This window comes from Anthonomus grandis, chromosome 17, assembly GCF_022605725.1.
Source record: "Anthonomus grandis grandis chromosome 17, icAntGran1.3, whole genome shotgun sequence".
Classification (NCBI taxonomy): domain Eukaryota; kingdom Metazoa; phylum Arthropoda; class Insecta; order Coleoptera; family Curculionidae; genus Anthonomus; species Anthonomus grandis.
Genome location: NC_065562.1, coordinates 9,128,704 through 9,146,430, shown reverse-complemented (window position 1 = coordinate 9,146,430; position 17,727 = coordinate 9,128,704). Strand labels below are relative to the sequence as shown.

Genomic DNA, 17,727 nt, shown 5'->3' with positions numbered 1-17,727 from the left:
GTGCTTATAAAATAGTAGGAACCCCATATAATTAGAATATATTTTCACTTGAATTTCGTTTATTTAAAATAAACCGCACCTAAATGTTTGCTAAAGAATCATAAATTGTAGTGACTTTTAATATCTTAAATTTCAATATGTGTATGTACAATATCCGTATTATATTACAGACAAAAATATATGAATCTATACATTATTAATTGTATAAAATTTATGCGAACTTGCTGATATTTTACACCTTTTTAAAATATTTCTACATGGCATGAATTAAAATCAACATCCTTATTTGTTTCCTGATGTTACGTTTTTGGTTTTTGTAATCCCTTTAACGTATTACGAACTTTCTGCAGTACCCCCGTCATCTGTTCGTACTTTCCGGTCGAGTTTGGTAAATTTTCAAAGTCAATTACCGGACTTACCCCAACCATAAAATTGTCCGGATTCGGAAGTGTGACGTAAGGCGAGGCACTTTTTAAAATAGGGGTGCCAAATGTGCTGTGTTTTACCGAATTCTGTGACGTGGGAGGAGAATCGTTTTTAACGTCCTGTGAAATACCGCAAACGGATTTAATATCCGTTTCTTCTTTTTTATCTTGTGCCACGTCACGGTTTTCCTCGGCTTTTGTACTTTCGACGCTAGGAGGGTTAGTAGTGTCACTGGAACCCTGGTCCCAGGGCAACGTTTCACTTGACTTTTGGATTTCTTCAAGCAACTTATTTTTTTGCTTTTCCAGTTCTAATAGTGACAAAGATGGAGGAGCGTTTGAGTCAGAATCTGTTGTTTTGTCTTGCGATTCTTCCTAAATATGTGTAATGTTTTGTTACTAAACAAATATGTTGGAGTATCGACTTATTTACCTGTGAGCTGGTATCTTCAATAGAATCGTCATTAGCAATCTCCATATCCTGAGTTTGTAAGTCGTCCTCTTCTCGATCTGCTATTTTCTTAAACACTTCAATCATATTTTCTTTGCTAAAATCGTTGCTGTATGGTGGCACTCGGTAATATTTATGTTCCTGAAAAAAATACCTTCAAATAGAGAGGATGTTGTAGTCGCAATAGTATTTAAACTAAGAAGTTTACTGATTTCAAATTTCAAGTTTCTTTGACGTCTATTTGATGTTCTTAACTTTAACAACTTTACTACTCCCTAGCTCGAGACGCGTGAACCACGAAACTTTTATTGAGCAATCTCGCGTGTGACAATATGCATATACCAGGAATTCTACCGACAAACCCTAATTTTTTTTATGTGAATGTATGTCATAAACGTCTTGCTTTCGAATCTACAGACTATTAAAAATGTAAAAAAGTGCTTTTTTTTTAAAATAAATTTACTGCCAATATAGATTTTTTTTTTAATTTGCAGATGTGTTTTAGGCATCAGGAGGCACTTTTTGATGTACAAGAAAAAAATTAATTTTTACCAGTGGCGTCGCTAAGGAGTTTATATCGTAAATATTTTTTAATAAGAACAGTACGCCACTGCGTTTTCCTGAAATAAATTTTATTTTTTTAAATTCCTGTTTAGTTGTCAGAAAATTTGTAATCTTGAGTTATTTCTATGCAATTCCTGCATTTTTAGTTCGATGCATAGTTTTTGCGCAAATAAATAAAAACCTTTTTTTGGGAGAATGCTTATTTCAATAAAGAAGGACATAGCAATGTATTTAATTTAATTTTTTTCATTATTAACAGTTTCTTTAAATTTTGTTAGTAGCCTAAAAATAAAATGACTATTGTGCGTCTATTGGTCAATTGTTAACGAAAACTATTAGGGTTAATTAGTGTTTAGTAATATTAGTGTTAAGTAATGTTAATATAGTTAGAAAAGTTTATAAAGAACCGGTGACATCAACAGGCGGCAAAATCCGCGCATCTCGTTATTCTATCGATCGGGTCAGATGACTACGTCGAGGTCTGAAGACAGTGGAGGCGGCACACTTGTTGAAACTAATAATATTTATTTGTACTAGAGTTTAACTAGCCCTAGATTTTTAGTAGGTATAGCTAGTGATATTATAAGTGCGTTTGATTTAGTTTAAATACCAACTAAGAATGCATATATTTAAATTTAATTGCTCCGCGATTCGTTTAAAAAAATGTAGATAAATTAAAATTATATTTTTTAGCATTGTGATGTGCCCATAAAAAATAGTTTTACTTACAGGAGGATGCAGTTCGCTAATTATTTTTAAAACAGGACTTCAAATAGGTAGCTGAAAATTATTCTTTATTCGCATTTTTTTTTAAGGACTAGGTATTTTAAACGACTTGTGTAAAGAAACCAATTGGTATAAGCTTAAAGTTTTATTTCATTATTTTACATATTATATATTTTTATTCACTATTAGATAGTGTATTACAACCTAAACCAGATTCATCCCATGAAGACCATTCGATCTCTTCATCAGATGAGCCTGTATGCCTGCTGGAACAGGAAGGTATATTTTCTATATCTTCTGACTCTTGGACCACTCTTCTGTAAGTTGACTGGGATACTCGAGTGGCAGCTAACGTACGTTGTCTAAAATAATTATATACTATTATTGTAAGTTGTCAGTACAATAAAAATTTAAATTTGAAAACATCCTACAATAAAATATTAATTTATATTATTCACTTACCTAACATTTTTCAAAGGAATAGTAATTCCTTGCTCTGCTTCTTTTTTCATAAAAGCTGCCACGTTACAAATAATCTCTCTCCCTTGGCTGTGAATTATTTGTCCTTGTTTGCCTACTTTCTTAGGTGACATCTAAAAAAAAATTAGAAAGTAAAAAAATTAATATACACATGCACATTCTAGGCTGTACATATTTACCTACAAGTTAAATACCTATTATTTTGTCACTTAAAATCAAAGTATAGTTTAAATAATATAATTTTTAACAGTAAACAATTTTCATTTATTTTTTTAAATTATTAGACAATTGAAACCAATTTTACTTACCTTTTACAATAAAAATCGGATAGTCTAACTAAAAAAACTATAGTCTATTTCACTATTATACTTTAAAAAAAAACACACAACAGATTTTAAATGCCTTATAACACGATTAACTCACATCCCGTACGAGACGACACTGAGTAGGCCTTCAGGCTACGTCATAGGCTTTAAATCCCCGGCAGGTACAAAGAAACGAAGTACGGCGGCTGCTTTGTTCTTGCGGTTTCTTTAATAAGAAGCGAGAGAAAATATATTGCGGTCGTCTTTTCTCTCTGCCACCGGATTTTCTATCGATTTTCTGTTGAAAAATGGGTTTGTGCACATATTAAGCAGCCGGTTCTTTATAAACTTTTCTACCTATAATTGTTATATACAAAATTCCTTGTAACAACTGTGACAAGATTTATGTAGGACAAACTGGTAGATATCTCTAAGAACGTATTAAGGAACACAAAAGAGATATCCTAAAGAAAAATGTCATTCACCCTACAGCCCTAGTTGAACATGTTAAAGAACTGGACCATTCTTTCGATTTTAATAACATACATATTCTGGACCAACTACAATAACCTAAAAACCTAAGTCCTGCATACTCACATCTAATTTATAAATTACATATTTAAATACCATAATCAAGCAACAACACTATTATATCGTAAAATATTAAAACATATCAATCATTATATTTATAGACAGGGTGTAAATAAATAGATGCGAAAAAATTCAGGGGCTGGTTCTTGGGTAAATTTTAAGAAAAAAACTTTATATGAAAGTATGTCCTAACTTTTGAGATACCGGGTGGTAAAGATTGAAGAAAGATATATGTTTTTTACAATACCTGTGAAACCCCTGTAGATATTTTAGTAATATTTGGTATAAATTTTCTATGCATCAAAAGGCATTTTTTGAGGCCCAAAAATTTTTTTTATTTGTATCAGTAAAGTTCGTGCAAGGTTTAAAGCCAATATGTTTGATGGAAAATATGGTACACCACTGTTTACTTAACCTTTTAACCTATTTTTGTTTTTACTTAACTTTTCAAATAATATATTAACCTATTAATCTGTATTAACCTGTAAATGTCTGCTGATGATTGTTGGTTGATTGTCAGTTCTTGCCTCCTTTAAAGTAGAAACTTTTTTGTGCAATTTTGATCCATTTCATCAAAATGGCAAATCACTCAAATGCAGAAATGACCGATATGCATTTTGTTTATGGTCTTGCTGACGGAAATTCATTGCAAGCATCTAGAATGTATGCTAAAATGTATCCTCAACGAATGGCACCTCATCATGCATTATTTGCACGCCTTCATCAGAGACTACGAGAAACTGGAACTTTTCAACCAAGAAAGCATGATTGTGGATATTAGAACACCGGAATTGGAAGAAGCAGTACTTAATTTAAATGGCGAACAACCTGACACCAGTACTAGAAAAATTGGTCTGCAGCTACATGTCAAACATATGACGGTATGGACTATTTTAAAGGATCAGTTATTATATCCATATCACGCACGAGTCCAGGCTCTATTACCACGAGATTTTCCTAGACGTCTGTTTTGCCTGAATTTTCTTGTTGGATGTTAGAAGTCATTAAGCAGGGTTTTTTGGTGGGTCATCTTAATGTGAGATCGATAAATACAGGATTTGACGAGTTCCAAAATTATATGTCAGAATATAAGTTTGATATACTGGGTTTAACTGAAACATGGTTAAATCCAGGTATACCTAATAACTTGTATAATATTCCTGGATACAGATTTGTTAGGCAAGATAGGGCTCAAAGGGGAGGCGGGGTAGCACTGTATATTAATAAAAACATAAGTTTTGCGTTAGTTGATCTAAATCAAAATTTATTTGAATATATAGCTATAAAATTTATAATTAAAAACAAAAACCATATTTTTATCAATATTTATAAAGCACCCACAGTGAGCAATTCTTTATTTCTTGATCAATTTGAGGATATGTTAGGTAACTTATCTGTCAACTATGACAATATTATTATAGTGGGCGACTTTAATATAAACCTCTTAAGTAACTCTACCTACCCCAACAAGCTTAGGCAGTTATTACAAATATTTCAATATACTCAGCACATTAAGGAACCTACTAGATTTGACTTTACACATCAGACACATAGCCTCATTGATTTTATAATCACAGGTCAAAATATTAATTGTACAAAATCTGGATCCCTGGCTATTTGTCAAAGTATTACGGATAACAATTTAATATATTCTCTTCTCAAGATACCAAAAAATCATAATAAGTTTAAAACTATTACTTTTAGAGATTACAATAGCATTAACATTGACACATTTATAAACCAAGGGAAGTTAATATCTTGGGATCGATTGTATAGGGCTAACGATGTAAATGAAAAAGTTTCCATTTTAAATTCCACTTTAATACAAATAATAAATGAACATGCTTCCTTAAAAACTAAAAAAATTGTTGAAAAGTGTTACTTACCCTGGATAACAGATAATGTTAAAAAGTTAATAAAATTAAGAGATAATGCCCACAGAAAATTTTTAAGAACAAAATTAGATCAACATTTACAGTATTACAGACAGCTTCGAAACTTCACAAAACATGCAATTGCTAGGGAAAAAATTACATTTTTTAATACCTTTGCGAAGAGTAATGGAAGGGCTTTTTGGAGTACAGCAAAAAAACTTCATCTTACATCTAAAAATAATCAAATAGATATTCCGGAAACTCTTAATAACGCCACTCATATACATGATTTTTTTTTAGAAACAGATAATGAGCCCAATACAGTACCAAATCATCTCATTGACTTTTATAAAAACAACAAACTAATTACTCATATTAATTTAAAATTCAAATTAATTACCCATGAAAATTTGTTTAAAATTATTTCTAAAATAAAATCTAATGCTGTTGGCGAGGACCTTTTATCAATAAGGGATATAAAATTGTGTCTACCCTTTTGTGCGGATGCTATTGTAAATGTTATTAATTCTTGCATATTAACTTCAACTTATCCAACAATCTGGAAAACTGCAAAAATTTTACCACTACCTAAAACTAACGATCCAAAAACCCTTAAAGATATAAGACCAATTAGTACACTTTCTGCTATGTCAAAAATATTTGAAAAGCATATCTACTCACAAATTGAGTCATTCATAGAACAGCAAAATATAGTCCCAACCTGCCAATCTGGTTTTAGAAAGAATTTTAGCACAACATCAGCACTAACTAATATCCTCAATGATATAAGAGAAAATCAAGAACAAACAAATAGTAAAAAAAAAAACATCTTGTCGGACTTGCATTGTCTTATTTATTTATTGTAACACGACGTTTCGGTTGGTAAGTATCTCCAACCGTTATCAAGTGTAAACTGACAGCAAACTACTATTCTATAGGCTTATATACTAGATGTGTGTGTACACATTAGTTTACACTTGATAACGGTTGGAGATACTTACCAACCGAAACGTCGTGTTACAATAAATAAATAAGACAATGCAAGTCCGACAAGATGTTTTCACTGTACCATTGTCTACCACCTTCAAAAACAAACAAATAGTACTTGCATGACACTTTTAGATTTTAGTAAAGCTTTCGATACGGTACATCTTGAACTGTTATTAGCAAAATTAAAGTATTATGGATTCTCTACAGATGCACTAAATTTGTTACAAAATATTTTAACCTTTAGGTATAGTTACGTAAGTACAAAAAAAGACTCTACAATAATAAAGTCGGATCTCAAACTTGTCAAAAAGGGAGTACCTCAAGGATCCGTCCTTTCTCCTCTGTTATTTGCCATTTATGTAGCAGATATGTACAGGAGTGTTAAATTTTGTAAATTTAATCAATTTGCCGATGACACCCAACTTACTATACCTGTAGTGAAGAGTAATGTGATAGAAGCTAAAGAAAAACTTACTAATGACTTAGACCAATTATTCTTATATTCAAAGAACCATAATTTAAAATTAAACGCAAATAAATCTAAAATTCTTATAATAAACAAAGATAAACAACTTCGTGAACAAATTGAACAAATATTTCAGGTATCTTTAAATAATAATACTATACCAGTCGTTCAAAATGCAAAAAATTTGGGGGTTATTTTTGACACAGACCTATCTTTTCAGCAACACATAAATAGTAAACTTTCCACTGCATATTTAAGACTTAAAAATATTAATTATATTAAAAAGTATCTACCTCAAAAACAAAAATATTTTTTATGTAATTCTCTGGTTCTGTCCCTGTTTGACTATTGTGATGTTGTCTATGGTGACTCGCTATCATTGGTAACTAAAAGGTCCATTCAAAAGATGCAGAACTGGTGTATGAGGTTATCATATAATATATCTTATAGAGAGCATATAACGCCCTATCTAAATGAATTTAAAATTTTAAATATGGCCAACAGACGAAAACAACATTTTTACTGTTTCATACACAGAGTAATAAGTACTGGCAAACCCCCCTACCTTTTAGAAAAATTTAAACCGTTTCCAAGAACTACTTTAGGGCTACAGCGTACCGCCAATGACCAAAGCTATATTGTACCCCACCATAGAACTTCATGCTATGAAAAAAGTTTTGCATACACTGCTGTTAAAATGTGGAATAGCTTGACACAAGTCCTTAAGAATTCAAAATTTTTGTTTTTTAAAAATTCAATAAATAAGATCCTATTGGAAGAACAGACTAGGTTATAAGTTTTAAAAGTCACATAAATAAATTTAAGTACTTAAATAAGATCAATATTATAATAATTTCGATGTTGAGATTTTTTATTTGATTTTTTATTTTTTTATTTCGTATTGTTTCTAATATTCTGCCACGCCCTGACTTATCCCTAAAATCTAACTGTCATCAAGACTCGTTTTCCTTCTGCGCGCTCCCATTCTCTTCAGAACTTTTATTTTTAATTTGTCTTTTTGTTTTTTGTTTTCTTTTGTTTTTTTTTTGGGAATTATTTTATTAAGTAGTTTTTTATTTATTTTTCTTGCATACTTTATATGTACTATTTTTTAATTTATTTTTTTTTGTATTTATTATAGTAGCTATTTATTAGGTTAAGGGTCCTTTCGCAGGCGTCCGCTCAGCGGTCACTGTTACCGGTTTTGTAATCGTGAATTGGTCCTTTTTTGTCAACTGTATATATTATGTGTAACTAAATGATACTTGTATTTTTTTACTTTTGGCAAAATAAACAATTTTGAATTTTGAATTTGAATTTGAATTAAGCAAAACCCTCAGTTTTTAAGGCAGATTCTGTTTACCGACGAAGCTAATTTTTCCAGAGAGGCAATCTTTAACTACCATAATAACCACAGTTGGGCAGATGAAAATCCCCATGCCATAGTTGAAGCTCATCACCAACAACAATTTTCTTTAAAGGTATGGGTTGGAATCGTTGGAGTCCGACCACCTTATTAGCTAAAATTTTCTACCACAGGGATTGAATGGGGAAACATACACTCGTTTTCTCCAAGACAAAATTCCAGAACTTCTTGAGACGGTACCCCTAGATGTTAGAAGAGTAATGTGGTTTATATACGAGGGGGCTCCTGTCCATTTTAATTTTTTATTAGCACGTCGTTATTTAGACGAAACATATTCAAATCGTTGGATAGGCCGAGGCGGTCCTCAGTTTTGGCCCCGTTGCTCACCAGATATGAATCCACTAGATTTTACCACATGGGGTGATTTAAAAACTTTGGTGTACAGGATTCCGGTACTGGGGATTGATGACTTGCGAAATTGAATCATTAATTGATGTGCCGTAACTCAAAATTCTCCCGGAATTTTTTATCGGATTCGTCGGCAAATGCGGCGACGTATAGACTCTCGCAAAATGGCAGAGGGTGGTCATTTTCAACATTTTTTATAATTATTTAATTTCTTTTTCTTTCATTTGGTTTCAAACAAAAATTAGAATCACATCGAAACATTAATAATAAACACGTAATACATTTAGGCAGATGGATTTTATTTTTTTATTCGAATACGCATCCTCGTACAAAAGAAAGTCAAGAGATTAAATTTGCTCAGAAATAAATGAGAATTACAAAAACAAGAAAAAAAGTGGCGTATTATATTGTTCTTCAAAAATATTTAATTTAAACCTTACACGAACGTCACTGGTACAAATAAAAAAAATAAGTGAGCCTCAGAAAATGCCTTTTGATGCATAGAAAATGAATACCAAATTTTATTAAAATATCTACAGGGGTTTTACAGGTGTTATAAAAAAACATTCTTCAATCTTTACCACCCGGTATCTCAAAAGTTACGCCTTTTAGGACATACTTTCATATAAAGTTTTTTTCTTAAAATTTACCCAAGAATCAGCGCCTGAATTACCGTATACGTACCGGTTTGTTCCATTTTATATATTTTATCAGATTTTAATTGTAATACCTCCTCTACGGAACCGCCATTTAATGTTATCTACGTTTATATCTCTCTGATATGTATTTTTTTTTAATTTGACGAAAGTGTTTTTTGAAAGTTTCCCCCTGCCCCTTCTTGAAGCTCTATGATATGCATATTGTCATTGTATGTTAACTTGTATTTTTTATAATTTTTTAATAAATATTTATAGAAAATAGAGGAAAACAAAACAAAAAATGTTAACACCATTTCATTCTATTTATTTTAGAGCCCTGAAGATGAATTAAATATAATTCGAAACATTGGCTCGAAACAAATACCTTTTCTTTAACAATTGACCAATATACCCACAATACACACACTGATATAAAATCTCTGGTCACAAATTCACAAGAATAATTAACTGTAAATGTTTCCGTGTAAATATTTATTGATATTAAAAAAAAAATACAAAATTTTAACTCTATTAATGGTTTATTTTAATAACGAAGAATGTGCTAATATGCATTTAGTTTATAGCGAATCGCAGCGTAATGCTAGACTAGCTCAACGCAGGTATGCTGAAAATTTTCCAAAAGCCATCCACTGGACTCTACGTTAATTGCACTTCATCAGCGGCTGAGAGAGATAGGATCAGTAATTTCAAAGAATTATGAGACAGGAAGACACTGCATTATTAAGGTGAATGATGAGGAAATTATTTTAGCGACCGTTGAATAAAATCCTGAAAGTAGTGTTTGCTGCGATTATAATCATTTGTCAAAATCATCTGTGTGGGATATTTTTTACATAAAGAAAACCTCTATCCATTTCTAATCCTTTCTCGTTTAGAATTTTCCCACTGGCTATAAAAAAACATGAACATAAGATTTTATTTAGTGATGAATCCCTTTTTACTAATAATGGAATTTTTAATATTCATAACGCCCATTATTATTCAAACGTGAAAAAAATCTTGACGATTTTAAAGAAGCTGTGTTGGCTTCGCAAGGTGTTCATACAAAATACAAATTTTTGCAAGGAAATATATTTTCATGTAAAAAGATTTAATTTTTATGTAAGTTGACTCTTCTTGTTAATGACATTTGGTGTATTTATATTAAATTTTGGTGCCTTAACAAGATATAGCCTTCTAAAAGTCTACTGACGTGTTTGTGTGAAGTCAGGAAAATTTAATTTTTGAGCATGGATCTAATAGTTATAGCAAGGGACTGTAGTGTGAGCACAACCGGTCCGGTATCAGTCCGGTTCGAGATAGTTAGATGAGCACATATCGCCCAGTAGTATTTAGTCAGCGGCAACCTTCCATTTTGCTAGATCAGATAATCATAATAGATGATACGCCAAAAATGTTATCTATAAACATTTCTTGACCCGGACAAAATTATTGCAAGATTTACACAGATTTATTTTTGTTATTTATTATCAAAATATTCACGTTATTGTACACATTGAGGGTCTCCACCAAGTAAACTTTAAAAACTACTCGACTGACTCGTGGTAAAACCGTGTCAGATAAAAACAGTAATCGGGTAATTGAATTTTATAAGCAGGGCGTCAAACAATGTTTAATTGCAAAAAAACTTACTTCTTACTGAGTCTGCAGTGTCTCGAATTATAAAGAGATTTTGTGCAACTGGTAACATAGTCCCTATAAAAAAAAATCTGGGCGAAAGATAATTAATATTTCGGAAAATGACCCATATATATATATCGTCATCTAAAATCAAGGGTATTTTGAAGGAATCAAGAGGCATCAGAATCAGTGACCGCATAATCCGAAGATTAGTTGAAGGAGATCTAAGGTTTTTACAAAGCTTTGAAAAAACCCCTACTGAGAAAAAAAAACGTTAGTGCTCGTCTTCAGTTTACCCTAGACCACTTATCCTGGACGTTTAATGACTAAAAAAAAATTCGTTTTCAGCGTAAAACTCTGTCCTCGTATGGGGGTGTTTTTCAGACTTTGGGATAGAATTTATTTTGGAAAAAGTGATAGTACCTTATACAGATGAAGCAATGTCTCTAACATTCGTGTGTAAACACGATAATGATCCCCAACACTCTTTTAGGCGTGTAAAAAATTGACTGAAAATTAAAAATATTTAATAATCTTAAAAAAGTTCTAAAGTGGCCCGCTCAAACCCTGGACCTCAATCCAATTGAGAACTTATGGGAGATGCCAAAAAGATGTGCTGATGTTATAAGAGCTAAAAGCTATTATACGAAATATGCATAAAGAACTATTTGTTATGAATCTCAATTTATGTTATTATACAAAATAAATTTCTTGCAATAATTTTGTCCTGGCTGTTTTTTATGATTCTTATATTTTGTATCCTTATGTTCTTTTATTTACATAACAATACAAATTTTTGATATTCAAGACCAAGATACTTATTACTTTACGAAATATTCATACAAACTATAAAAGGTAACCTAATTAAAAAGAAAATAATGAATAAAAAATATTGCAATTATTATCGCCAACACTGTATGCACAAATAAATGTTCAATCGAGAAATTTTTTGCTTTAATTTCACGAGCCTTTATAAAGTTTCACATTAAAACATATATGTTTTACATGTTAAATGCGAATTTCTACTACGCGATTTTACTAAATATATAAGTAGGCACCATTTAAGGCTGTTTTTTTTTGGAAACCCATTCTGTGTACTTTTAATTATTCAGCTTGGAACCTAATGAAAATATATATGATATCTGAACAAAAAAGAGTTTTCCAAGCTCTACTTTAAACCAACGACAGATTTCATTGGATATTACATAAAATCTGATATTCAGCAATTTCTAAAATACGCTTACATAAAAAACTTCATTGGTCCAACAATGGTCTAGTGTTAAAAGCTAACTTTTAATTAAAAGGCTACTATTTATGTACTTATGGTATATTAAATAGAGCATTTTATTGATATATTGTGCCTAACATACAACTAAAAGTGCAACTAGACGTAACGTCATTAAAAAAAGAATAAAAAGCATTACGTAAAATTGTAATAAATTAGTATAGTGCCTATAAGAAAAACGTAAGTCTGTGATCGTGAAATCATGAAACCTCAAGTGGTAAATCTAAAAAAAAAGATTAGGAAACTGGAAAAAAGCTTTAAAATGTTAACGATGTACTAAGAAATGAACTTGTAAAGATATGTATATGGTATCCTTATAAATACCGAAAATTAAAAAAAAATACACAAATGAAATATTACTCACATCTTTAAACTCTTTGGACAAAGGCGCATTAAAACCAGGAAACTCTACCACTTTTTCAGGATCCAAGCCCTTATGCTTTCTGGCATTAGGATTTTTCACATTATTTCCATCGATATCAAACATAGACAGCTCTGAAGTCACGTATTTCGCTTCCTCTAGCCAGCCAGGTGGATAGCCCAATCTTCTCATCTGATACACGAAACTCGGAATTTGGTTCTTTTTTAACATTAAGGCTTTACGGAGAGCCGCTGATATCTTGCCTGGTTGGAGATGGGCGTATTTTTGATCATCTTCTTTATGGTACCTCCTAAAATATTAAATATTTTTAGAACAAGATCAACAAACTACTAGAGCTAGAGTAGACTAAACTCTAATAAGAAAAGGATCCGTGAAAACTTATGAACATTATTGCGTTGTTACCCTGAAACATATAAAAGTTAACCTATAGCAGAAACTTTTAACTAACAAGTTTTTGAATAAACAGCAGCAGCTAAATGGCCTTTTAAACCAATAAGAGATATCATGATTAGTTTTTGGCGATACGTTCTCAGGTTAGCATAAAAGAACTCAACAACCACTTAGCAACATGGTGCAGTGAATAGAAAGAATTTTTTAAGGTTTTATTTAATCACAGCTTAATTTAGCAATAGTTTCTCTCTTAAAATAACGAATATTGTCTACGTATTTTATTTGCGAGTGTATTGATAAGAAAATTATTTATTTCACAATAATTAGATCGTATACAGTACTAATAATGTTAATTGCCTTACAAGCGTGTATGTTTACCGTCAATTCACTATTGCTTCAACGTATCTGCCTTCTTTTACAATACAGGTTTCCGTTATAGAAGAAAATTCACTCAATAAATTTCTGATTTTATTGGGAGTTATACCCTGAATTTTTTCCCTAATAATTGTTTCCAAATGTTCTACTTTTGTGAATGGCCTGTGTTGATATACCTGTTCTTTTAAGTAACCCCATAAGAAAAAATCTAATGGATTTAAATCTTGCGGAAAACAAATATCGGAATATCTATGAATCCTTGGTCCTGCTGGTACCGAACCTGTTGTCGTTCATGTAAAGAAAATGCATGATTTTCCGATATGCACTGATTTCTTTTAAAATTTAAATATCGTTGAGAAGTCATAGATTGTCGAAAAACAGAGCCAATTATTTTATAAATAAAGTGAAGGTAAAAACAAAGCTTATCGCATCATCATACGCTTTTAAAAGGTTTCTTTAAAAAACATACACCGGACAACACAGTTGAAACGTAATGAAAACAATCATGATAATTGTCATATCCCTTTAAAAGTAACAAGTGGAGGTACCTAGTTAAAATTTATGAAACTATATAAAAATCATACAAAGAAAACTTATCTCTACAAAAATTAGCAGTTAAATTCGATTGGGTATTGTTTTTGACACAAATTTCAGATTTAAAATGCAGATATCTAAAGTAGTTCAAAGAGCATATATGTCTCTGAGAAACTTGTACAAAAGTATGGCTCTCTTAAGTGTTACTCTAAAGAAGCAACTTTGTGAAGCTCTCGTCTTATCGCATTGTAATTTATTCTAATTTTGTTTATGGACCATGTCTTGATGTTTCCAGTAGGTATAAACTGCAAAAAATACAAAATTCGAATAAAAAAATACAAACGCTTTGTTTATGGGTTAAGAAGATGGGATCACGTAACTTACTCACGTAGCTGAAAGAATTAAACTGGCTCAATGTGCAAAATGGAGAAAAACTTCATTATTGTTGTTTCTTGTTTAAACTTTTAAAAAACAATTTTCCATCCTACTTACGTAATGAACTTAAAACAGGAATCTCTAGACATAACCGAACAACACGCACGATTTTAAAATTTGATATACCCTGTCCCAGCACTGCAATTTTTCAAAGGTCATTTTCTTTCTGTGCATCAAAGCCAATAAATACATTTAATATTAGTGACTATGTTGACAGGTCTTTTCAAAGCTTCAAATACAGATTAAAAACAGTATTAGTTGAACGTCAATAATAAAATAGTATATTAGAGTACTTAATGACTGTGTTGAACTTAGGAACAATTTTAATTTTAATTTTATTTCATCAACTTGTTTTTGGATAGTTCTTCCACTTTTGTTTTATTTGTATTGCTAAGTCAAGTCGGTCATGCGCTAGGTGAGTTTTTTTCTTTTTTTTATCTAAACTTTTGTTTTTTTTTGTATATTAAGTTGGTTAAATATTTTTCTGTATGTTTTATTTGCTTTTCTGATAGTAGTTATAATAATATTGTAATTTTATGTGTACTCGGTTAAACTTAAGTAAATAAGGTTAAACTTAAATTTAAGTTAACAAGGCCTAATTTATTTATATACAGTAAAATTCGGGAATAACGACGTCTCTTATAAAAATAAGTCGCTTATTACGATGAAATCTGGGGAAGTTTGGTTGGATTTATTTGTAAAGCAAGTCGAAAAAGTTTGCCTATAACGACGCCGGTTTTAGCGACCAAGTCGCTTTTAACGTCCTTATGTAAAAGATTTTTCATGTGGAAGGCCGGATTTAATGACCGAACGTATGTAATTCACACAGCAATCATTTGTAACCAATAACTACAAGTTCTTCTCAGGGGAATTCCCAAGAACCTGGGGGCCGGAAAAATTCCTGTTTGTCGATCTAATAAATGCTTTTCTTTGTTTATGTACTTTTTATTTAGTGCCGGGATTTTGTGCATATGTATAGACAGCGTGTTAAGTAGTGTTAAAATGAATTAAAAAAAAAGTTTTGCCCATTGAGGAATAAGGCTTAATAATTTGCAGACTTGAAGAAGGTCAATCCAATATTGCTATTGCAAACAACTTAGGCTTATCGCATTCAAGTGTTTCTAAAATTTGGAAAAACCGGGATGCAATAAAAAATGCACTTAATGAAAATTTGCTACCAAAGAAGAAACTTAGGTTATCCAGTCATGTAGATATAGACAAAGTTTACTGAATAAAATACAAGTTGCTTCACTTGGCTCCACGCGCCGAATTACCTATTCACCGCCCCTCACTTCATTTGCCGGGCGACGCTCCTACAATCGAATCTGTTGGGTTACACAGTGAGTAGAGTTTAAATCGTTTTGATGTGCGAGCCTTTTATTACTAGTTGTACCGGGTGGACTCAGTGGACTGGCAAATTATTATAATCTATTATATTAAAATGTTGACTTATTGTTCGGTAGACACTTGTTTTACAAAGCGTGGAAGTGGTTTAATGTTTTTTAGATGTCCGAAAAATGAAAATAGGTAAGTACATTGGAATTAGTTGTTTATTAAATTCATGATTGCATTCCTAGTTACTTTATGATCCTGTTTCTTTTTTTAAATTAATATAAAAAATGGATTATAGGTGTCAACTCTGAAAAGGTATTTTGGGATTTACTGGCGAACATAGATATGCCGATCTTACTCCGGAACAATGTTATAAAAGGGGTTAATATCTGTAGCTTGCATTTTGCGGAGAGCAGTTTTATGTCCCCTTCAAATCAACGTCTTAGACCCGACGCAATTCCTACATTGTTCCTGACCAGAGCATCGACAAGTATGTTTTATGTTTTCATCTAATTTGTGCACTTATAATGGCAATATGTATTATAGAAGGTACCTTTTAATATTTGCAATTTTTTGGTGTATAGGGAAATCAGAATTATTTACAAATTTACGTACTATTTTTCCAGGCACAGATAATTCTAACATCATTGCAAGTCACACATTAAGAAAGGAATTCAGTGACGCTTCCGTGCAAACTGACACTCCGATGCAGGTTAATGTTTCTGTCCAGACGGATGTATGTGATAATACAGGTAAGTGAAAGAATCAGCACTGTGAACTTTTTTATAATATACAAAACAATTACGCTTGCATTATACTCAAATGTTTTACTTAAAGTACAATAAAAATTAAGAAAAACCTAGTAATTTAATAATGAATACGAAGCTACCCCTATAATAGTTTTTTAGCTCCTGAGTAAAAAAATCTATATTTTTTGTTAGATTTTATTATTTCAGTTTGGGTAAAGTTCAATAAATTCCAAAAAACATTACCTTAAAGTTTTTAAAATTATTTTGATCTTGTTTTGAGTTAAATTTTAATGTTGTATTAAAACAGGTATCGTATATCTAAAATAAATTTTACTTTCAAGATAAGTTCCGTGAAACGTCAATGAAGATTTCGGCAATGACTCCAAGAAAAATTCAATTAAGAAAAGAAATTAAAACTCTGGAAAAGGAAAGTTCTCACGCAAAAAGATCCCTGGAAGTAGGAGTTACTTTGGACGATGTTCAAAAATTCCTAGATGGCAACTACCCAGCAGATTCTTGTGCATTCCTTAAGAGTCAGCTATCTCTTCTGAACAAGTCTCCTCGGGGAAGCAGGTACACAAATGAATATAATAATTTGCTATGAGTTTATACCTTGTTGGACCAAAAGCCTATAAAAAAATGTCATCCGTTTGTCGTTTGCCGTCAAAGTCCACTCTTCAACGTTTCACAAAAAACTGGCCAATAAATCCAGGATTTAATGATTTTATTTTTCGATTAATAGAATTGAAATCGCGTTTTTTAAATGACAAAGCAAAAGGCTGTTTTTTATGTATAGATGAGATGTCCATTAAGTCACATCTATATTACAATATCTCAAGTGAGAAGGTAGTTGGTTTCCAGGAAGGTTTGAGAGGAAACATTACAGATATTGCCAGCAACGTTTTGGTTCTAATGGCCCGGGGTATTGCAACTAGTTGGAAGCAGCCTATCGCATATTTTTTCTATAAATCATCTCCAAATTCAGATGAACTTAAAAATATTTTATTTGAATCAGTTCGGAAAATAAATTCAACAGGTTTAAATGCCTAGGCGTGGTTTCTGACCAGGGCTCAAATTTTTATAAACTAGTCAAAACTACTTTACATTTATCTGAGGAAAATCCGCGGTTTTTAGTTGATGACAAAGAACTTGTATATATGTTTGACGTCCCACATTTGTTAAAATCAACGAGGAATAATTTTTTTAAGTACTATTTTGTAATTAACAAAGGAGCAACAAATAAGAGTTATTTGGAAACCATGTATAATTATGATAAAATGAAACAGTATAGACTTGCTCCAAGACTATCTAGCGAGCACA

General features: G+C 31.4%; 1 protein-coding gene across 2 annotated transcripts in view; it reads right to left on the bottom strand.

Moving 5' to 3' along the window:
* Positions 1–101: 101 nt before the first annotated feature.
* The window catches only part of LOC126746545 (zinc finger CCHC domain-containing protein 8 homolog), a 68,178-nt gene continuing 50,552 nt past the window's right edge, over positions 102–17,727 (bottom strand). For both annotated transcript variants that reach the window (XM_050454854.1, XM_050454853.1), the window contains exons 5-7: positions 12,575–12,881; positions 859–1,017; positions 102–800 (exon numbers count right to left, since the gene is read on the bottom strand). In XM_050454854.1, the coding sequence (XP_050310811.1) occupies positions 300–800; positions 859–1,017; positions 12,575–12,881 (967 nt within the window). In that variant the 3' untranslated portion in view covers positions 102–299. The remainder of the gene's footprint in view (positions 801–858; positions 1,018–12,574; positions 12,882–17,727) is intronic.